This window comes from Dunckerocampus dactyliophorus, chromosome 8 (genome assembly GCF_027744805.1).
Source record: "Dunckerocampus dactyliophorus isolate RoL2022-P2 chromosome 8, RoL_Ddac_1.1, whole genome shotgun sequence".
In the NCBI taxonomy this organism is placed as follows: domain Eukaryota; kingdom Metazoa; phylum Chordata; class Actinopteri; order Syngnathiformes; family Syngnathidae; genus Dunckerocampus; species Dunckerocampus dactyliophorus.
In genome coordinates this window covers 736,603-760,327 of record NC_072826.1, presented here as the reverse complement: position 1 = coordinate 760,327, position 23,725 = coordinate 736,603, and the positions used below count along the sequence as shown (strand labels likewise).

The 23,725-nt window shown below is 42.2% G+C and overlaps 1 protein-coding gene across 3 annotated transcripts in view; it reads left to right on the top strand.

The window, feature by feature from the left end:
• The first annotated feature begins 61 nt into the window (after positions 1-61).
• Positions 62-23,725, top strand: part of shq1 (SHQ1, H/ACA ribonucleoprotein assembly factor) — a 44,067-nt gene continuing 20,403 nt past the window's right edge. For 2 of the 3 annotated variants that reach the window (XM_054784926.1, XM_054784923.1), the window contains exons 1-10: positions 229-371; positions 663-830; positions 1,006-1,070; positions 4,459-4,587; positions 4,710-4,870; positions 4,988-5,100; positions 5,168-5,265; positions 13,299-13,456; positions 17,134-17,187; positions 21,083-21,206. In XM_054784926.1, the coding sequence (XP_054640901.1) occupies positions 361-371; positions 663-830; positions 1,006-1,070; positions 4,459-4,587; positions 4,710-4,870; positions 4,988-5,100; positions 5,168-5,265; positions 13,299-13,456; positions 17,134-17,187; positions 21,083-21,206 (1,081 nt within the window). In that variant the 5' untranslated portion in view covers positions 229-360. Of the gene's footprint in view, positions 206-228; positions 372-662; positions 831-1,005; positions 1,071-4,458; positions 4,588-4,709; positions 4,871-4,987; positions 5,101-5,167; positions 5,266-13,298; positions 13,457-17,133; positions 17,188-21,082; positions 21,207-23,725 lie in introns of those variants that run through there. The other variant, XM_054784925.1, reaches the window with a different exon arrangement.

Genomic DNA, 23,725 nt, shown 5'->3' with positions numbered 1-23,725 from the left:
AACCTTTACAGCCAATCACATATTTGACATTGCAAAAATCTCATATTTTTATGCGACTATTAACCATAACAGCTGTGTTTATTGCGGACGTATAATAATGATGGGTCTTTGCCATTTTTTTATTTTGTTGCGTACCATTTAAACTGTGCATTACAGTAACAACATGGCCGCTTCCTCTCAGGTCTGCTTGTGAAGCTCGTTTCTGGTAAGTGCCAAAACCCTGCGTTTAACTGAACTTTATGGAATTGACAGGCCGAGACTGGACGACATTTCTTGATAGTCGATGTGTGGAATGAAACGGGAACAATGTTACAAGTGTAATCCGGGTGCTGACTGTGGTGTGTTTAGCGAACGTCATCAATGTGGCCAGGGTAAACAAAACTTATATTGGAAAATTATCAATTCAGGTTCGCCAAGCAAACAAACAGCAAATGCGTACACCTGATAACACATCTCTACGGTTATGGCATATTTAGGGGTCTTTTATTGAATTCGGCGTGCACGTATATTCATAAAATGACGTAATTGCACAAAACATCCTGAACTTGTTTTATTTGAGTCAACCACACGGGCGCACTGTAGTCTGCAGGGGTAATATTGTTCATTGGCGCACCTGAACAAAGGCTTTATTTTTAGTATTTTTCCTCTCATTTATTTTGCAGGCGGACATCACAAAACACAGTCAGAATGATAACTCCGATGTTTGACCTGAGCCAGGATCCTGTGTACCTGATCCTCTCCATCCGGGTTCCCTACACCAGAACATCAGAGTTTGATCTCTATATAGATGGAACAGATGTGAAATTCTTTGCCAAACCATACTTTCTTAGGTGAGTTCATCAACATTCAGTTAAAATGTACAGTATGACAATGCTCCTCCGCTGAAAGTTGGTTTGTATAGCAGAGGGTAGCGGAATTAGGAGGCATGTAATGATGGTTTGCAGGATTGGCAGTGTGAGTGGAATTATAAGATAAACATCTGTGTCTGTCTCTTTTTATTTTCAGGTTAACACTTCCAGGGAGGGTCGTGGAAGATGGAAGAGAAAATGCCACGTTTGACATTGATAAAGGTATGTAATAGAGCTTTAGATTTACTGAATAATACATGTAAGTTTTATTTGAGCGTTTACACAAGCTGCATTCGCAGCCTTCCCTGGTGCACTATAAAAGATTATAAAAAGCATTAACTGGAGGATGTGAGATGACCGCGTTGGACAGATGTGATGTCAGTTCAATTACATTTAAAACAGCTGTATGCCACAAACACTTTTAGCTCATCAATATGTGGAATAAAATTCCGGAACCGACTGAGAGCTTATGCAATGCACTGGCATCCTAATTTAAGAAACAGTACAAGTACAATGATGTGAAAACTGGCTTGCCCACTTCCTCATTTCTTATTTTTTGCATGTTTGTCACACGTAAATGTTTCAGATCATCAAACAAATGTAATTGAGGTCACCAACAGATGGCTGGACATTCTCTTTCAGCAGAACTCATGCTTCCATTTATCACAGCAAGTCTTCCAGGTCCCGAAGCAGCAAAACAGTCCCAAACCATCACACTACCACCACCATATTTTACTGTTGGAATGAGGTTCTTTTTCTGAAATGCGGCTTTACTTTTACGCCAGATGCAATGGGACGTACCGTATATTCACGACCATAAGGCGCACTTAAAAGTCTTAAATTTTGTCCAAAATGGGCAGGGCGCCTTATAATGCGGAGCGCCGTATGTGTGTACCGAGTTCCAAAATCTGTAAGTGTTGCTGTGTGACTTTTAGGAGCGCTCCGCTCGACTGACTGGGAGTGTCTCCTGCCGACATGCTGCTTGTATAGAGAAAAGGTGGACGTGACTGAGGACGCTAAAGGCACGCCCTAGTAGTTGGTAGTATATACAGGTTGAGATGGCATTTCCTGCTGGGCATTTTGCCTGTCGCACCTCCTCCAGTGCACTTTGGGTCAGATGCAGTATATTATATAAATATATTTTATGAAACGGCGCCATCTATCCATCCGGGCAAGGACTACCATGGCGCAGCAACATCCAGCGGATTACAAGGAAAGCTGGCCATCTTCTGCTCCTACTGCAGTAAAAACATTGCAGACAAACACATCCAGCCCAACTACATCACCAACATGGACAACGTGCCGCTCACTTTCCACATCCTGGTGAAACACACTGGAGTGAAGGGGACCAGCACGGTAGATACACACAACGGGGCACGAGAAGTCGGCTTTTACTGTTGTGCTTGTTTTCCATGGTAATGGACAGAAACTGCCACCTGTGGTGATTTTTAAGAGGAAGACACTACCTAAAGAAAAGTTTCCAGCCGGACCAATCAAAGGGGCTGGAAGGACGAGGAGAAAATGGCTGAGTGACGTGTACAGAAAGAGACCGGATGTTTTTTTCCCCACTCGACACCACAGCCGCTGTGAAAAACCGAGTTCAGCAAATTAACATCATTCCGGGAGGCTTGACGAAGGAACTTCAATTGCTCGACATCGGTGTAAACACGGCGTTGTATTGTATTGTATTGTATGTACTTTATTTATCCCACAGCGGGGAAATTTACTTGTTACAGCAGCAAGACAAGTAAAGAGAACAGTGTAAAGAAAGCATAGTGTCTACAACATGGTTCAGGTGGTGCAGGTGTTGTAGAGCCTGACAGCGGTCGGTATGAAGGACCTGCGGAACCTCTCCTTCTTACACCGTGGGTGTAACAGTCTGGTGCTGAAGGAGCTGCTCAGGGAAACAACAGTGTCATGTAGCGGGTGAGAGGTGTTGTTCATGATGGATGTCAGCTTAGCCAGTCCAGTTTGTTGTTAAGGTGAACACCCAGGAATTTGTAGCTGTCTACCAACTCTATGTCCGCTCCCTGGATGTTCACCGGTGTAAAGTGAGATGTTTTCCTCTGGAAGTTAATGATCATCTCCTTTGTCTTGCTGGTGTTGAGCTGCAGCTGGTTAAGCTCACTCCAGCTGACAAAGTCCCTGATGACCGTCCTGTATTCCAGATCATTCCCCTCTGAAACACAACCAACGATGGCTGTGTCGTCGGAGAACTTCTGGATGTGACACTGTGTGGAGTTGTGTGTGAAGTCCGAGGTGTAGAGGGTGAAGAGGAAAGGGGAGAGCACCGTACCCTGAGGGGCACCTGTGCTGCAGAGTACCATGTCAGACACACAGTGACGGAGCCGTTTAAAGTAAAGTTGCGAGCAGCGTGGGAGCAATGCATGACAACTAGCAAACACAGGTTCACTAACATTGGGGGGCAGCGGCGGATGAGTTACGCCACAATTTGTGAACGGATGTCAACACGGTGTTTAAAGTGAAGTTGCGAGCAGTGTGGGAGCGATCTATGACAGCAAGCAAACACAGCGTCACTAAGACTGGCAGGCAGCGCCGCTCGAGTTACGCCACAATTTGGGATACAGAAGATGAGGACTTTGATGGATTTGTGGATGAGGATTGATAAAAAAATAATGTGAGTACATTGTTAAATACTTCAATAAAGTACGACCCAACTCACTTTTGCTCTCGCTGGCTTTTTAAAAACATACAATAGCATGCATGCTAGCATATTGTAGTGTCGCTGGGAGCACTTCCTGTTCCCCAGCGTGCTTTGCAGTAGTGTTTTGGTGCAAATGCTCTTAAAGTTACATGTTTGAGCTACATAGTTGTTAGTTATTGTACTGCAAAAGTAGCGGTCGTGTCTTGTCTGTTTTTGCGTTGCTGTGTGATGTTTTTAGTTGTGCACCATGACTGAGACTGTTGTGTTGAGTGATGACCATCCTGATTTCAAGTGGGTTTGATAAATTGAATGAGTTCTGTTCTTAATCTGCCCAAAGTAATACAGCACTGTCGCTTCCTCATGGACTTCTGAGCGACACGGTATGTTTTAGCGTGCATACCTGCGCCCAATAAGACTGTGCACCTTGTGTATGCGTTAAATACAGAAAAAACACCGGGAATTGAGACTGCGCCTTAATACGGTGCGCTTTATGGTCGTGAAAATAGGTATCACTTTTTCACACAGGGCCATGTAGGTTTGGATTTTTTTGGTCCCTTTTAATAAGTTTTATTTAAAAACTGCATTTTGTGTTCAGTTGTGTTGCAATTGACTAATATTTAAATTTGTTTGATGATCTGAAATATTTCAATGTGACAAACATGCAAAAAAAAAAATCAGGTAGGGGGCAAACACTATATCACACCGCTGTATGTCCGTGATTCTGATAGTGTTTAGGCCAGCAGAGAAGGCTTTGTTGGCCCTGACTGCACACCACTGGTAATTTCACACTTGAAAGTTGGGCAGTCACAACAAAGGCATGAACATGTCTCAAAGTAATTGCAAAAAATGGTTTTCCATAACATATCCTTTTTAATGTACTCTTTGGCAAGTATGCACAATGTCTGTTCTATTTATTGAAGCACTGTATGCGCTATCCTTCCGCAGGTCTATTCACCGTGCAGATCCCTAAAGAAACAGCTGGTGAGCACTTTGAAGGCCTCCAAATGTTGACGAGTCTCCTTGCTCCCAAAGGGTCCCGCTCAGCAAAACCTCTGTTTGAGGACATGAGCGCAGGTATGTAATGCGTGAACTCGTTTATGCACAGATTAACCACTCTTCTTTTTTTTTTTTTCTAAAGAGATGATCAAATATAGCTCAAAGCTATGAATGTGTGTTTGATTTATTATTTTTTTAAGGCGGCAGTGAAAGTGTGGGCAATAATGAAGGGGAAGATGAAGAAGACTTTGACTGGCAGGTTGAGCAGGAGGTTTACGTTGAGAGCTCTGAAGAGGAGCTAAGAGGCCTTCACAAATATGGCTTTGGCAATCAGAGGTCTGGAGTGTTTGCCAGATTACAGGTGAGAGCCAAGAATCAAGACACCCTTGCACAGTCACCGTCAGAGCTAAACAGAGCAATGCAGGTAAGTTCAATAGCGATGCCATCAAAAGGTGGTTGTGACCATTGCTTTTGACAGGAAGAACTCAGTGATGTGATAGATGTCAAGAACCCAGATGGTTTGACGGTAGCCAAGAGGAGGCAAGAGCGGCTGATCGCGGAGGCCTCGGCCTTCTCCCCCGATCACTACCTGTGAGTTTATTTGATTCATCTTTTTTTCTTCCTTTGCTGTCTGCTGACCCTCCATGTATCCTTGCAGAGCTGATCTGTTTGAAGATGATGAGATAAAGAGACTGCTCAAATTCCAACCATGGTGGACAAAACATAGCCCTTCACCTGAGCATGAAGGAGAGGCTGGTATGTATGTCATGAGTTATCAATAATCTTAAAAAGGTGATGCATCTGTGGCATTAGATTGTGTCTTATGGTGATTGCAGCCGTCAGTCAACACATGATATACAAACTGATGACACCACGTGTCAACATCAAAGTTCTCAACAGAACAGTAACACTGCTGTGGTAATCATACAGTAGTCTAGTATCTGCACGGTGGCCCGTTTGTCACAATACACACAAAAGGAGCAGAACTAGTGTCTTGCTTTGTAGCAGCGGTGTCACGAGTTATATATTATGTTATATAATATTACATAATATTGTATTAATATTATGTTATATATTAAACCCTAACGAGATTTCTCATTTGGGGAAAAGCGACGTGTGGATGCGTCTTCCATCGTAGTTAAACAGCTGCCGTGCGTGATTATGTCCAAGCAGAAGCTCTCGTAATTCTACATTTGATCAAAGTTGCTAGATTTATCGGATCAAAACACGTATATGTCGGGACTTCTCTTCATTGTTACCATAATCACCATCAACGTTGGCACTGGCAACAATGGCAGCACCAGGTCTACTAGGAGCAGGTGTCAGACTACAGTGCACTGAGACGGACACCGCAGGTCAGGTGGCTCCCTCTGCTCAGTAGTCTGGTTCTCCTGGCCTCTGAGGCCACCCGGCGCATGTGTCCGCCATGAAGGCGTAATGTGGCAACTAAGCACACTTTACAACATAGCAACTCCAGACGTGCACCAGGGGAGGGGGAAAAGGAGGGTGGAGGTGTTTCAGCGAAGGCCGACAGCCAGCCATTCGTCGCAGCCACAAGCGGGTACCGTGGACCCCGCCTGTCAGCACTGGGGGGAATGATAGTTTATTATTATGTAGTATCATAAGTGTTTTATTTGGTCTAAACATAGACAACAATATCGTTTAGCATCAATTTTTGTGGGGCAATAAACATTTCAGAACCCCCGTGCATGCTTTTGTGACTCGGTTAAATAAAAAATGTGTTTGTCCAGCCCTGTTTTTTCATTGTCTTCAAATTAATGTTGAAATCCGGTCGTGTCTCGTTCTCTTGGACCCGACCTCGTGTATCGTCTCGTCTCGTGAGTTGGGCTTCTCGTGACACCCCTACTCTGTAGTCTGCAGGTTTGGATGGCACTCAACATAGCAGGAAGACAGCACAACGACGACCAATGAATAAAAGAATGCTATTAACAATGATGTGATGCTGTCAATCAAAAGTGAGCTTTATTCATCTTTGTCAAGTCAGAAATTTGGCTGCAGCTTTTATTGGATTAGATCTCTCCAAATTAGAGTGTGCTGGTCCCATCTTGTGGTAGGTCAGAACACACACACAGCTTGAACAAGTTGCAATTTATTTGCAGTAGGATAGCAAACCAGGATAGCGATGGCGTTTATTACATTATTATAATTTCATATTCATGGTCACATACTACAATGTATTCATGCAGACTGCCATGGCAGGGCAGAAGCTCTACAGTATTTTCAGCTTCTACATTCATTATGTCTGACACAGAAGATAAGCTGTATCATGTGTACGCAGTGTATTAACATGACAAGACACGCGCCATATCGTACGCTAAACGGAGAATGCGCGCAAACCATGGCAGAATTGGGGCGTCAATTTTTTATGTTGACTAAAAAACACGCGGACCGGGGCGGACATTAACCGAGGTTCCACTGTGTGAACGTCTGCAAAGTAGTTTCTATAGTAAAATGATAGGCAGTAAGAGGCCATTAAGTTGGAATAAATATAAAATGCCAAAAACACTTCAGTTGTTGATGGGTTGACCATAACTGTGATTTTTATTGTGGCTCCTTAAGTCATTGAAGGTTTTTTCCTTCCTAATTAATCTGTAAATACTTGAGGGTGAAGGTGATGTGTTTTTAATGACCCGATCAACTGTTGTAAATCTGAAGGCTGCCAGAAGGTGGCATGGAGTAGCAGATACCTGAGAGGGCTTTCATGTTCATGCATTGCTTGATTGTCTGTCAGCCAAATTAAGTGCTGCTCTCTTTTTTTTTTTTTTTTCAACACTGAAATAGGGCTGTCGGTTTGGTGACACCGGTGGGGGTTTGTTTCAGTAGAGTGCTGACATTGTTCTCATGCCAAAGGATACATCAGTCTTTTTGCGGTCTTCCTCTTGAGGAGGGTCAAAGCTCAGCTTGTCTGCTATAAAGCTACATTGCCCAAGGGCACTTTAGCAGCAGTGACACTTGCCTTTTATGAGAGATTGAACTTGGACCTCATTCAATCACTGGTTCACTCTGTTGCCTTCTGGCATGTTTAAAGAAACACATCTCCCCAGTTTTGCTGCGACAGTGCCAAAAGGGATTATAGATTTTCCGTATCCTGCCTTTATTCAAAAGTTAGAAGTGCTTTTATGGTCGCCTCCCATCCATCTAAAAATCAATTGCTCATTAACAAAGACAGATATGAGCTCCGTGCTAGCTAGAGCATCCCGGCTGCATTTCTTTCCTCCAGCGTTTTACACAGGAGCGATGGCTTGTGAATGCCTCAGCAAGAGCCAAGAGCGTCTTTAATTTTACCACCCAGGTTGTTTCACAGCCTGCTAATTCCACTATTGTTTAAGCAGGGGTGTGACTCGCAGTTACAGTTTAGATGTAGTGATGAGAGAGGATTTAGATGAAGCAGATTATCAAAGGATGTAGCCATACCGGATGTGTCAGAGGTCCCCGATTCCTCTATGGTGAACAGAACCCCAGTCAGCAATGAAAAAAGCCATCATCTGCAGTCTTGAGTTTAGCTCAGATGAACATTACAGTCCCCTGTAGCCCTGTGAGCGCTAGAGGCCCATTCCGCATTCTGGACCGAGGAGCTCCATTTAGTAACCCAGGTGGAGATAAATGAGCCAGATTAAATTTAATTGCTTGATTGGCAGTTTGAATAGCAAGAGGCTCAGCTGAGTCTGAAGAACATCTGACTGACTAATGGCTTGTCATCAGATTTTGAAAGCATATTTGTGACTTAAGTGCTCATCATACACTCTGAAAAAACATTGCATTTACTTAAAAATGTTATGTCAAGTGGTTTCAGGCAACCGTGTTAAGTTGGTATCGGTAAACCAATTTGCTTATACAAGTTTATTGTACAAAAGTGAATTAAGTATCTTAAACTTAGCTAAGTTACTTCGTGTTTCTGTATTTACTAGGGATGCCCGATAATTTCGGTAGATATCGGTATCAGGTTTTTCCCTATAATAAAAAACGCTAATAAAAAAACTGCTGGAGGCCTATGGGCTCCCGTACTTGCCGTCATGGAGGCACCCGGCGGCACCAATACATGGAAATACTTGGTCACATCCTGTGTTATTCCTTGCAGTCGGAAGTGGGCTTCCGATATGTTGAAACCACGGGTGTGGGTGTGCCGCAGATAGCACCGACGTCAGCTAACCCATTGGCTCGTCGTCTCTGCTGTCAGTTGACATTTTTACCCATGTCGAGGGTCGCCAGATGACAGGAGTCGAAGTAGGTGGCACCAGTCAGTTTACTCTCCACTCAACTCAACAACAAGCAACAATTCTTTAGCAATAGCTAAGTGGCTACGGCAACCTCATGACCTGGAAACGGAAGTACATCTGGTAGATATACACTTTATTCATCTCCATGAGAAATGTCTAAAACAGTATTGCGGGTCGCCACAATGTTTTAATTCCATGACATGATATGTGATGTTACACATATCGGTATCTGTATTGCTTGATATTGAAATCGAAAATTCAGAGTTGGACAATATCAGCATATCAGTTATCGGCAAAAAAGACGGACCACTAGAAATTATTAATGACGTCTGAACAAATATGGAAATAAGATATCAAGTAAAAGCAAGATGATATGATTAAGTAAGTCCAAAGTAAAATATTCAATATTTAGCATAAAAATATAAAACCTCCAACTATAGTTTCAGTCAATCAACAAAGAAAATGATTTATCAAAATAATCAAATGAGATTAAATGTTCTGTGTTTGGTGTAGAATTAAGCAGACCTATTAACTCTTCATAAACTTTAATCACACGCTCTGTCTGGGTTGTATCATAAGACTCTTAGCCTTCCTCTCTCCTCTTCCTCGTCTTCCTGTATCTGTTGGTCCCATTAGCAGTGTCACATTGCCCTCTGCTGGTCAAGCATGTAGCAGTATAAATATGGACTTACAAGGCAAAACACATGAAATAATAGACCAGTCGGCTTGTGTTCGTATCTCCGAATGTTCTCATGTCGGATGTTCGTTAGTAGGGGACTTGGTGTATTTCCAAAATACACCGCTGCAATAACATACACACTGTAATATCTGAAAAATATATGTATACATGTATACCAGTACATAATAGCAAATACACAGGCAATATGTAAAATAGAAATTTAGAAAATTGTGAAATAATATAACATTAAATGTATAGCCAGCGAGTTAACAAGCTAGTGAGCTAGAGCGCTAACCAGTTAACCTCAAATTTATTTCTTCTGAACTTAAGAAGCTAAAAACTTACCACTTCCACACTGAATGGGAGGAGAATTTTTTTCATATTATTTTTTTGCACGTTTGTCACGCTTAAATGTTTCAGATCATCCAACAAATGTAAATATTAGTCAATGACAACACAACTGAACACAAAATGCAGTTTTTAAATGAAGCTCTTTATTATTAAGGGAGAAAAAAACATGGCCCTGTGTGGAAAAAGTGATTGCCCCCTTGCCGCATTTCGGAAAAGAAAACATAACAGTAAAATATGGTGGTGGTAGTGTGATGGTCTGGGGCAGTTTTGCTGCTTCAGGACCTGGAAGACTTGCTGTGATCAATGGAAGCATGAATTCTGCTGATGTAGAATGTCCGGCCATCTGCTGGTGACCTCAGCTTGGGTTCTGCAGCAGGCAATGATCCAAAACACACCAACAAGTCCACCTCTGAATGGCTGAAGACTTTGGAGTGGTCTAGTCCAAGTCCTGACCTGAATCCTATTGAGATGCTGTAGCATGACCTTAAAAAGGCGCTTCATGCTGGAAAAGCCTCCAATGTGGCTGAATGACAACAATTCTGTAAAGATGAGTGGGCTAAAATTCCTTGTTTGATGATCTGAAACAGAAACAAGTGTGACAAATGTGCAAAAAAAAAAAACCCAAAAAGAAATCAGGAAGGAAGCAAACACATTTTCACACCACTGTACATTTTCTGCAAGATTGACAAATTTAAGTTCAGCGTATTTCTGATGGAAGAAAATTACTGCTTAGACAACAATTCCTTCAAGCTTTTTAAAGCCCCAACATCCCCGTTTCACGTGTGCTATGCCTGATATATATGTCACGTGACATATGTATACAGACACAAGTGCTAATTAAGTAGAAAGTGGCCCTTTGTGTTGTTCAGTGTCAGGACCAGCACACTGACAGGCCCCAGCTGTCCTCTCATTCATAGACTCCTCCAGACTAAATGGACCTGACAGCTTGGCCTCTCACTACCCGTTGAAGCTTATGACTGGATTTAGATGCCACTTTGAAAACACTGACCTTTTAACCACATTTAGGCAACCCTTACACAATCCATTTTTTTAACATTGTCATCTGTGCCATGTTAAAGTTGACATGGCCTCATTTACATTTGCCATACTTACCTTTACAAGGTCATATTTTGGCCCTGATTTATTAAAGTACAGCAATATTTTCAAAGCATATTTACTGTATACTATCAGGCCATCTGGACCTGTGGAGAGCAGTGACGAGGCAGACTGCCTCTCCAACTGGACGAATTAGTTGGAAAATTAATTTTCCAATCAGCTGAAGCCCTTCCACAGCATGCTGTGAATTCATGGCCATTTAGAATGGATGGGCTCCATATCAGAGGCAAATGACACAGTATCAACAATTTCTCACGTAGCAGCATTTTTGCTTCATTCTTCTGCCGTTCATATACACTCAACAAAAATAGAAATGCAACCCTTATGTTTTTGCTCCCATTTTTCGTGAGCTGAACTCAAAAATCGACAATGTTTTCTATGTACACAAAAAGCATATTGCTCTCAAATATTGCTCACAAATCTGTCTCAGTCTGTGTTGGCGAGCGTTCATAAATCATATTTTATCCACCTGTCATATCAAGATGCTGATTGGGCAGCGTGATTGTTGCACAGGTGTGCCTTAGGTTGGCCACAATAAAAGACCACTTCAAAATGTATTGGAGGACAGAGGGGTCAGTATCTAGTGAGACCACCATTGGCCACAAATATCATGTACAGTAATCCCTCGTTTTGGTTTCAGACCCGACTGTGATAAGTGAATTTCTACAAAGTAGGAGTCCTTATTCATGAATGGAATATTGTCATGGTTAAAGCACAGAAAACTTGTTTACCACCTTCTAAATATGGTTTTTAACATTAGAGCTTGGCCTGTCACGATAATCAATAAATCAATTAACTGCGCAATAAAGTTGTGAGATAATGCAAACCTGCAATAAAAGCCTGTTGGTCCAGTGATCAAGTCTGTTGTTTCTGTGTCTCACTGAACATTACAGTAACATTACTGACACCTAGTGACTAGTGTAGAATACCACATATCATTAACGTGTCTTTGAATGCCGTATATTTGTGTCTTAGTTCATTTAGCCATTTTTGTGCTTGAAAACGCTTAATTGTGGCAAGCATGATTTTATTAATTTACTTGAACCACAAAGTGGTGAGCGACGACTGTACGCCGATCAGAGCATCCCAAACATGCTCAGTGGATGACATGTCCAGTGAGTATGATGGCCATGCAAGAACTGGGATGTTTTCAGTTTCCAGGAATTGTCCTTGCAACATGGGGCCTTGCATTATCATTGTGCATGAATGGCACAACAGTGATTCTCAGGATCTCATCACGGCATCTCTGGCCACAATAAAATGCACCTCATGTTGCAGCATGATAATGCACAGCCCCGTGTTGCAAGGAGTTTAAGTTGCTTGTGGGGGATTCCGATTCTCTATATCTTAAACTCTAATGTTCTAATGCCAATGTCAAAACTTGACATGAATATAAAAGAAGATGAATCCATTGTTTTTATGATTTCGTCGTAGTACATCCAGACAGTTGGAGAGAATGAGAGCTATTGAGAACCTCCATCTTTTCTCTTTGATTACATTTGCTGTGAACACTCCCATCTTAGGGTTGACGGTTTGTTTACCTGTAATGTGTTTACAGTTATTGCTGGCTTGTAGTTTCACACATGAATTATTTTGAAATCACTGCTGCGGTAATCCTACATTTGTTTTGTCTTCTAGCTGTCACCCATATCCAGTACACTATTTTTAGTGTTCTTTTGCATATCCATTTTTGAAGTTACTGGCTCAGAGTGGACAGACGGTTTAAAAGGAGAGGGAATTTAGTTGTTAGCGAGGAGCTCTGTAGCAAATACTGTGGTCTCGTCTAAAAAATGTGTGTGGAATTCTGACTAAAAGCCTGCGGATGCGAGAAACCCAAAATGTGCCTGCGGACAAATTCAGAGTTCTAAAAAGTGGCGTTCGGACACACAACGTCATTGCAGCGCCCCAATGAATGCATTGCTCAAACGCAATGCCTAATGGGAAAACTTTAACATTTTGTTCCATTTTAATCCCGTAGCGGTACATGTTTGTATGTTTTCTGAGGTATACTTTTGGAATGTTAACTTGTTGTGTGAAGAGTTTAGTGTTGTTCTCAGTAAGGTGACACCGTGAGTCACACTGTCATGTTGTTATACTGTTGTAAATAATGACCACCTGCGATTTCCAAAGGGTTGACAATCTCATTGTGAGTGCACTGATAGGTCGTGATTGGCTCCTGCCTAAGAAAGCACGACCCTTTCCTCACTGACTTGCGAGCAGCACAGTATTTAAACCATTAGTAGTATTTCTGAAATAAAGGATATGTCACAAGATCAGCATTTTTTTGTATAAGCCGCATGTATAACAACCCTCGGGATGTCATACACCTTCATGCCCAAAATCCCAACTATCCCTTGAACAAAAGTCATTTTTCTGTTTTAACTGTCTCCAATGTTCTCGTGCAGCCATATTGTTCAGTGACGAAGAGAAGGAGCAGCTGAGAAAATTCACCAACCGATCGTACCTGCTCGACAAGACTTCCCGTTACCAAGTGTGGCTCAGCCTGGTGGACATCCTCCTGGCTTACTCCTATGAAGTGCGCTCTACAGAGGGAGACTACAATGTAAGTGACAGCTCCTCCTGAGAAGCACTTGGCTTTGGATGGCAGAGTGCTCTCTTCCTGAATGCTTTACACCCTGATTCAATGTCATTCATGGCTTTTAGAGATTACCAGCGTATCCAAGAGCTCAGTCAAGGCCTCTTTATGTGTCACTCATTTAAGGCCGAGTGGTCAGATGAAACCAAAATTGAGCTCTTTCGGGTTAACTTAACTAATTGCGTTTGGAGGCAGAGAAATGCTGATTATGACCCCGACAAGTCATATATGGAGGTGGAAACATTTTGCTTTGGGGCTAACATCCCTTTTGAGACGTGTGCCATTACGTCACGGGGGTGATACCGCCGATCAGAAAACAACAAAAGGGAGATCACCGTCAGCCATGCATTTAGCGTGGAACCTTGGTTAGCGTCATTAATCCGTTCCAGAAGGTCTGACTCTAACTGAAGCGGACGCTGCCCGAGTCAGTTTTTCCCGTAAGAAATAAGGTATATCCCAGCCAAAAATGTGAACACAAAACACGGTTTTAATTTACAGTTACAGTTTGACATGGAGAAAACAATTCAAAATGAATATAAATAATGGACAGGATACTTTACTTTTACCTTCATTGAAGACGTGATTCTTGACTGTTCCCAAAGACACCGTGTGGCAGCTGGATCAACCACCACCACCACCTTCCTGTTTTGATGAGTCCTTTTGTGAATTCAGTGGTGTCTCACCTCAACACTGTAACCCAAAATGGAGCCACAGAAAGTTGCAAGAGGAACCATTTTGATAAAGAAGGTGAGAAACACTATTAGATTCAGGAAATAACTCTTGACAAAACAGAAAGACTGTGTCCATGTGGTGTCTCGCTGCGACGTGGTGTCTTCACTGCAAGTAAAAGTAACCTTTTTTTTTTTTTTTTTTTTTTTTTTTTTTTTTTTCTCCCTTGACGGGGAAGGACGTGTATGGCAGGAGCTCTGTTGATGAAACTGGAAATTTTAACTATTTTGGTGCTTTCCTGACAACACTTCATGAACACAAGATCAGTGCTGCTTGCTGAATCCCCCAACTTTAACTTGGATAGTCGAGAGGTACAGATACAAGTATTGATACTGCTAGCAAGTCTAGCTAACTAGCTAACTGCTGAAGTTCAAAGAGGTTGCTTAGCAACAATGTCAAACACAAAGGAAAATGATTCTGGCTCTGAACTTGCAGAGGAAAATGATTCTGGCTCTGAATTCAAAGTGGACATGGAAATAAAAACATTGGCAGAATACCTAGCTAGTCCAAGATACCAAGAGTTGCAAAATGCTGTCAAGAGCTGCAGAGAAACCTTTGATAGAAGCTTCGAGAGTAGAGAGATCACTCTACCACAAATAATGCGAACAATTGAGAAGCTGCATTCAACTGTAGAGATACAGTCTGAAGAAAATAGAGCACAGAGTAAGTCTATCAAAAAACTAAGAAAAGAAGTCAAGAAGTTGCAAGATGAAACTGCAGACCTGAGCGCTGCTCTTAAGGAGGTTAAATACCCTTTGGTAGATATCAAGGCTTGGCAGGACGACATTAAGGTACTGCTGAATGACAATGCTGCCTTGCGCTCTGCTCTTCAGGAAGCGATAAACCGTAAAGAAAATACAGCATTTTGCAAGGATGTTAGGGTTCAGCAGGATGATATCAGGGCATTATTGGAAGATAGTGCTGCCTTGCGCACTGTTCTCAAGGAGGCTATAAACCTTATGGAAGCCATCGGATGTACTGATCTTAAGGACGCTAAAGACCCCAGGGAAGAAAATAGAGCACTATGCAATGATATCAACATTCTACAGGATGATATCAAGGCACTATTGAAGGACAATGCTGACTTTCGCACCACCCTTGAGGAAGAGAAAGAAGCAAAGGAGAATATCAAGGAGCAAATTAAAAACTTCATTGATGAGATGGATCAGATGGCACAAATGAATGATGTGGTCCTCACAGGGCTCCAAATCACATCCAAGTCAAGAGATGTTCCTTCAATAAAGCAACAGATTGCTAACTTCCTACACTTGAAGGAGGTGGATGTCGATGTCAACAGTATTGACACTCGCGTCCCACTCCATGGCAGGAACAACACCACACCTGTCATCATTAAGTTCACCAACAGGGAATCCAAAGCAGCACTGCTGAAACAGGGAAAGAAGCTAAGAGGCACCAACGTCTACATGAATGAGCATCTGACAAAACGCAATTCCGACATCGCCAAGAAAGCACGAGACCTGAGGAAGCAAGGAAAGATTCAAAACACTTGGAGCACTAACGGGAAAATCTACATCTATGACAATAATAATAAATCTATACTATGACAATAAGCATAATTGCAATAACCTTGACATAGTTAATAAAAGGAAGTCTTGTATACAAACTCAGTGTCATTAGCAGTGCAAAACCAAAGAAGATGTGGATATCAACAGGAGAGGAAGGACAGGATAAACAGATAAACAGAAGGAAAGGAAAAGGAGGAAATTTTTTTTTTTTTTTTTTTTTTTTTAGCATTTGTGTACCTGTATACTGTATGTGTATATATGTGCGTACTTGTGTAGGTGCAGATGTAAGTGTGTGTATATATATGTATGTGCGTGTTTGTATGTGTATGTACACACATGTATGTATTAGCAATTGATGTGCTACAAAAAGGGGATAGGATTAAATAAGATCTGCTTCTTCCTACTCCTTTTCGGACATATGCATGTTCGAAATAAATTAAACCAATCAAAAAACCTTAAATGTTCATTTAGCCCATTCATTCGTCATTTATATGCATTTAGAATTGTATTATGCCTGTAACACTATAATTATAAACCTGTAAAAACGTGTTTTTGAGAGACAACCACTGATGACATCATAGACGGGCGACGCTACCTAATAGGATGTTAACATATTCATTAAGGAAAACCAACAACATTAAAAATACAGATGGACTCACGCAGTGTATTCAAAACAGTACAAGATGCGCGACATATTGTACGCTAGCACACAAACCGAGGCAAAATTGGGGTATAAACAAAAAACACACTAACCGAGGTTCCAATGTAATTCATGTATTTATTTGGTCAAATGTCCGGATGAAAAGCAATGAGTTTCTTAAGGTGCAGTTTACACTACAGCTTTTATTTTGAAGATTTTGGCAAACTGCCGGCCAATCAATAAAAAGGAAATATAAACACTTACGCAGCTGCTATTGTGTGTGTGTGTGTTATTCAAATAAAGATATATGTTATGTAACATTACGTAACATGTTCTTGAATGTTACCATAAAGTAGCAACCAGACAAGCGGCAACATAACTAAACTAAGTCTTTACAGATGAAAGTGTCGGCTCGCGCTGTGCCATACATGTCTTCATCACTGTACAGCAAAGTCACAGCACAGCATCACAAATATCATCAATCTAATAATTACAGCATCCAAAATCAGAGAAGTCTATCTCAAGCGAGTAGGTGGGTTTGGAGGGGGAGGCGCGAGCCTGTGTAGCGCCTTGACGCAGAAGCATTAACCCAGACTACATTTTTATGGGCATCTCTAAAATGTGCTATTCGAGGGTGGTCTTGAATCGTAACCCCCATGAATATCGAGGATCTACAGTGTTGGATATTATTTTATGTACTGTGTTTTGAAATGTACTGTCCTCCTTACTGTTGTCTGTCATTTATACAGGTGGAGGCACCGTGGACAATTCGAAAACTTAGCGGCACGCTATGTTGGCTGGAGGTGAGTTCTGCCTGAAAAGAAGATGAATGTCCCTGAATAGAAAAGACATATTTATTATTGTGGTTATTGTGTGATTGCCGAAAGCCAAGCCTTCACAGTAATCCCATCCTCAGCAATAAAGCACATTGCCATTGTTAAGTTGCTAGGAACTCCTTGGAAGCCTTTTGTATGCATTCAGTCATTGCTCTGATTTCACATGCTGTTATTCAGAGAAACTGCTGGAACTACTATTTATTAATCATTATAGTCATTCTTTTTCTGTACTGCTTGTCGTCATTGGGGCCAGTTTCACCGTGTTTTTGGTTTGAGCCTTTTGGCTCAGTGATGACTTTTCTTACCAATTATATGTATTTTAAAGAGTACAAGTTGGCCATCGCCACTGTGCGGTTCTAATTTTGCGGCTTTGCTCTACTATGGGTTTTCAAAATTGTGTTCATTAAAAAATCATGCTGTTTTGTGGTTGTATCCAGCCTATTATTAGTCAAAACATATACATATCTAATAGGGGTGTAACGACTTGTTTTAATAATGATTAGATTCGTGTCACGATTTGTGGTTGCAGACACGATTCAGGGACGATATTGGTTCATTTGAACCGAAATGATTCAGTAACTTGAAATCGATTCGGTAACATTTTAGCCAAAAATTCAACCAGTCTGACTGTGAAATAAATACCTGGATACTGGACAGAGCAAGTGAAGTTTCCTGGATTCCCGTTGTTTTTTTTGTAAGGGGATCAGGTGTAAATATGTGGTGTAATTATGGATATAAACAAACAAATAAACAACAGTTACTGGCAAATGCATTCACATTTTATTTGAATGAAGTGCATTGAATGAAATAAGGAAGTAATGAATGAATGAATGAACACATTGAATTAAATCAAGTCTGTGATGAATTATCTCCCCTGGGCATTTCTGTGTGGAGTAGTTTGCATGTTCTCCCCGTGTGTGCGTGGGTTTTCTCTGGGTACTCCGGTTTCCTCCCACATTCCAAAAACATGCAGGTGAGGTTAATTGACGACTCTAAATTGTCCATAGGTATGAATGTGAGTGTGAATGGTTGTTTGTCTATATGTGCCCTGTGATTGGCTGGCGACCAGTCCAGGGTGTACCCCGCCTGTCGCCCGAAGTCAGCTGGGATAGGCTCCAGCATGCCCCCGCGACCCTAATGAGGAAGAAGCGGTATAGAAAATGGATGGATGGAAATGCCTAAATTAAATTCAAATACAAGGCATTCAAAAGACGCATTCAGAGGCGTAATGATATGTTGTATTCTACACTGGTCACAAGTGTCAGTAATGTTACTGTAATGTTCGGTGAGACACACAAGCACCAGACTTGATCACGGGATTAACAGACTTTTATTGCAGGTTTGAATTATCAGGCACATTAATTCCTAATAAAAACATGGGCTACTAACCCACGGCAAGCTGAAACTCAACTCTGAACCCCCCGACGTCACTTGATGTTCGCCACTCACTCGAGCACAAGGCTTACTTGTGTATTAAATGCCTTATTTTCTTTGAATAAATCTACTATATTGGGTAATACAAGAGTAAAGGTGACTATAGGGGTGGCTCTAATAATGTTAAAACCCGTATTAAGAAGGTCATAAACAGGTTTTGTATGCTGTAACTATAGCAATATTCTATTTGTATATAAGGAATCCTACTTTTGCAGAAATTTGCTTATCATGGTTGAGCTCTAGAACAAATTAACCGCGATAAACGTGGGTTTACCGTACTGCGGTTCCTAGGTGAGAATACAATGAATGCACTTGATGTCTAGTTAATGGGTACTTACTCTAAAGGGTCTCACTAACTCTACTCAGACTGTTTAATTTGTTTGTCTTTATCTGTTGTCGATTGCTTCACCCTCTTATTTAAAATGTGAACTACTGCTATGGAAATATCCATACTAATCTCCACAGGGGTCATCATCGTTTACAAGCTCATTACACATTTAGGATCGCTGACAAGGAAGAAAAACAAAAGAGCACTACCTCTAACACCTAAAAAGATGAGATCATAATAATATAAAAATCAAATTGTTTCCAATGAGGAAGCAGTGTCTGGGGACTGCGCGGTGGGCTCTCCGATCTCTGGAGCTGAGGTTGCTGAGGTGGTCAAAAAACTCCTCGGTGGTAGGGCCTGGGGGTGGATGACATCTGCCCAAAGTTCCTTAAGGCCCTGGATTCTGTGGCCGTGTCTTGGTTGACACGACTCTGCAGCATCGCGTGGACGGGGTCGGGGGCGGTGCCTCTGAATTGGCATACCGGGGTGGTGGTCCCCCTTTTTAAGAAGCAGGACTAGAGGGTGTGTTCCAAATATCGTGGGATCACACCTCTCAGCCTTCCCGATAAGGGGTTCTGGAGAGGAGGATCCCCCAGATAGTCAAATCTCGGATTCAGGAGGAGCAGTGTGGTTTTCGTCCTGGTCGTGGAACTGTGGACTAGCTCTACACTCTTGGCAGGGTCCTTGAGGGTGCGTGGGAGTTTGCCCAACCAGTCTACATGTATTTTGTGGACTTGGAGAAGGAATCCGACACTGTTCCTCGAGGAATTCTTTGGGGAGTGCTCCGGGACCGGACCAGCTAATTCAGGCGGTTCATTCCGTGTATGACCGGTGTCAGAGTTTAGTTCGCATTGCCGGTAATAAGTCGGAACCGTTTCTCGTGAGGGTTAGACTCCGCCAGGGCTGCCCTTTGTCACCGATTCTGTTAGTTACTTTTATGGACAGAATTTCTGGGCGCAGCCATGGTGTTGAGGACTTCCGGTTTGGTGGCTACAAGATTGGGTCTCTTTTTGCAGATGATGTGGTCCTGTTGGCTTCATCCAGCCGTGACCTTCAACTCTGACTGGATCGGTTCGCGGTCGAGTGTGAAGCGGCTGGGATGTGAATCAGCACCTCGATGTCCAAGTCCATGGCTCTCACTCAAAAAGGGTGGAGATCCTGCTCCAAGTGGTAGCGGTTTAAGTACCTCGGGGTCTTGTTCACAAGTGAGGGAAAGATGGAACGCAAGATTGACAGGCGAATTGGTGCGCCATCTGCAGTGATGCGAATTCTGCTTCGGTCCATTGTGGTGAAGAGAGCTGAACTGATGTCCTATGTGTTTGACGAGACTTGACAAGATGGGGCACACTTGGGAGGTTTTTTTTCATAGACTACGGAGCGAGCCAGTACTGTTGCCACGGCAGACTGAGAGCCTGCAACTGTTTGGATGATCACCTGTCAGTCACATTTTCCTAATCTCTGACTGCCGTCCTGTGTGCCTCAAAGTCCATACCCAGCTCCACTTAAAACCCATTTCTCCCCGTGTGATGTTTATATGCACATGTGTTCTCTTCTCCCCCACACCACATTTTGCTCTTCCCCTCCGACTTTTTGTCTCACAGCCCCTCCTCTCTACTTGTCCTCAGTCGACTGTGCTGGTGAGTTCCTTGCCTGAAGCATCCAACCTTATTTGCACTCCTGCTAATCAAACTAGGGGGAGAGTTTGATCTGTGGTTCTCTCCAAGTGCAAGCTCGCAGTGTGCCCTTATAAGACTGTGAAAGAGTGATACGGGGGATACAATAATCCCCTGGCTCTGCAACTGTTACTAGAGCAGTCTAAGTATGGATGCGGTGGTTAAAGTCAAACAGCAATTAGCAGTCCAGTGTAAAAGCAGTGCGCTTTTGAAGCACCTATTTTGTAAGCTCTATAAATGGGGCGGTTGTTAAAAGTAATTGGCACACCGCTGACTAGGATGCACACCAATAGGAGCCAAGGTAAGAAGACAACCATGCAGCTGCAGTGTGCTGTAGTGGTTAAGTCAGTGTTTACTGATCTTTGCATCTTGATGTGATTTTTGTGCATACCACCTGTTGTGAGACTGTCTCTCCTCTGTCCCTCAGACTTACAGCTCCTTACAGGAGGTCCTGGTGTCATTTGGAAGAAGGGTTTTATGCTATCCGCTCTACCGGCACTTTGCCATGGTCTCGGCTGCCATTCGTGATACAGCTTTGATGCTGCAGTCAGGTGAGTCTTCCCTGAAGCCACTTTCCACCAAATGCCAAATCAACTTTTAGTTTCTGGTAACTGTAGCTCCTGGAACCAATTTTGATTACTCGGACTTGACAGTATCATCCAAGACTTGCAATGCGACTTTGTCATCAGTGACTTGGGACTTGACTTGGACATTCAGTCTAATGACTTGAAAATACAATTTTCTTGGTAAACGGTGTTTATGACTTATAAGTTAGGATGTCCGATAATATCGGTGGGCCGATATTATCTTTTTAAAGAGCTGATTTCAATTTCTTATAATACAGTACAATACAATACAGTACCGTACCACACTGCACCGCACCTTACCGTATCGTACCGCACTGTACGGCACCATATTATGAATATTAAGATATTCTGTTAATTAATCACTAGATATTACACAAATATGCTTTGTCTGTCACGGTATGGTGTGGTGCGATGACCCCAGCATGCAGAGACGGGAAGCCAGTGCAGGTAAAAGTCTTTTATTTTACTCAAAGCAGAGCAGAAAAAAGGGAGACGTGCAGAGCTCGTAGCAAGAACACACAACGACGGCACGAGACGTAGACAAACATGCAACAATGCTCCAACAAAGGAAGACTCCACCAGCTGAACTAAAATTAGAGCGAGGTGCGCGAAAACATGAAAGTAAAAGCGACAAAAAAAATTGTCGGAACAAAACAGGAAGTACTCCAAAATAAGAGCAAAAGAACCGGAACTGAGAAATAAACACAAGCTGACAAGCAGGGCGTGACATTGTCACCTGAATTTGTGTACAATACACCTCTTGTGTTTCTCCTGGTATTTTTGCATTCGTCACATGTAGGGTCGGGCATCGAGCATCGGTGGGATGTACAAAGTGCCCTGTTGTTGACGCGCTATGCCAGACTTCTTCCGACCATTCAAAAAAGTAAAACAATATATTCCGTTCATCTTATGCAAACATTGACACAGCAAACAAATGTATACTACTACTTTATACTTTAAATACGATTGCCAACTCAAATATCCAGCTAACGTACGGCCGTGTACTTTTTCATAGACAAACGACCTGACGTTAACGCAAGCTTTAGCCAGGAATTTGACCAGACCCCACGTTAAGTCTTACTCCTCACCGTACTTGTTTGATATTCTGCACGCAGGTTAGTAGGAACTCTGTAAGATGGTTAAGTTACACTTTGTCTATTCTGCATCACAAGACACTCTCCAACACAAAAACAACAGGATGTGTGTCATTGTTTTTTCATGAGGTTTTCAAAAATAAATTAATTTGGGAACGTGTACCCTTATGTAAAGAGACTTGAAAACATATACAGTCAAACCTGTCTTAGCGGCCACCTGTATATAACGGCCACCTGCCTATAGCGGCCACTGAAAAAATCCCCCACAGAAAATTTACGTGTTATGGACCCTGTGTATAGCGGTCACCTGTCTCATGCGGCCAGCGGCCACCCATTTTGTCTCCCTTGGTCAATATCTGACCGCATATAGCGGCCAAAAATATTGCTTTATTAACAGCGGTTTATTAACCTAGTAGTTCTTTACAACTTTTATCCGCAGTCCCCTCTACTGGTCAACATGTAACAGTATAATTATATGTACCTATCTGCAAACACAACAAGCTTCTAATCACAGACATGTTAATATGTGCGCGCACAAATTCAAAATGGCCACCAACCTGTCTATAACGGCCACCTGCCAATAGCGGCCACTTTTGCCGTTTCCCTTTAGTGGCCGCTATAGACAGGTTTGACTGTATGTCCAAGTTCAATGCGTTGATATTTTGATAGTGCTTGAAAATAGTCTTGTGAGAAATGCATAGTAAAGTAATTCATAAAAAGTTCAAATCTTTTCAAGAAATCATGGAGACATTCAGACATTTCATCCAAGAGCTTTGGTCATCGCCCTCATTTAAACCATGCAAACGTTTATGCTTCTACCTCTGAAAAGAACCTGAATCGATAATCGTTACGAACCGGAATCAAAACGAGGAATCTGAATTGGAACTGGAATTGCTCAAATTCAAACGATGCCCAACCCTAGTCATATGTAAGTGTTGTGCAGCACTGATTGTGCTAAGATTGTGTGTGTGTGTATTGTGAAGTCCTCAGTGAGACGCAAATAAACTGACAATGCGCTGAACTGTTAGACTAACTCTAACAGTGTAGTAATACTATAACGGATACATGGCCGTCTGTTGGAGCAGTCTGTCTTGACCAGCTGGGTTAGGCATCACATACTGTATGGATGGCCATGAGAAACCAGTTCACCTAGCAATAGCTGTATCGATAGGAGTAACAGTGTATCAGGATAAACAACTGAGGTGTACTCATTGACTGTTGCTGACTAATAACTCCTACTAAGATATGTAGCAGCAGAATTGGTGTCAACCACTGAAGTACTTCCAATTCTTCTTGGCATGTGACTGCATTTTTTCACAATGATTGTTTTCCTGTTCATTTCTGTTCCAAAAAGTAATCCATTTCAGAGCAGCGCTGTGAACTGTGCAA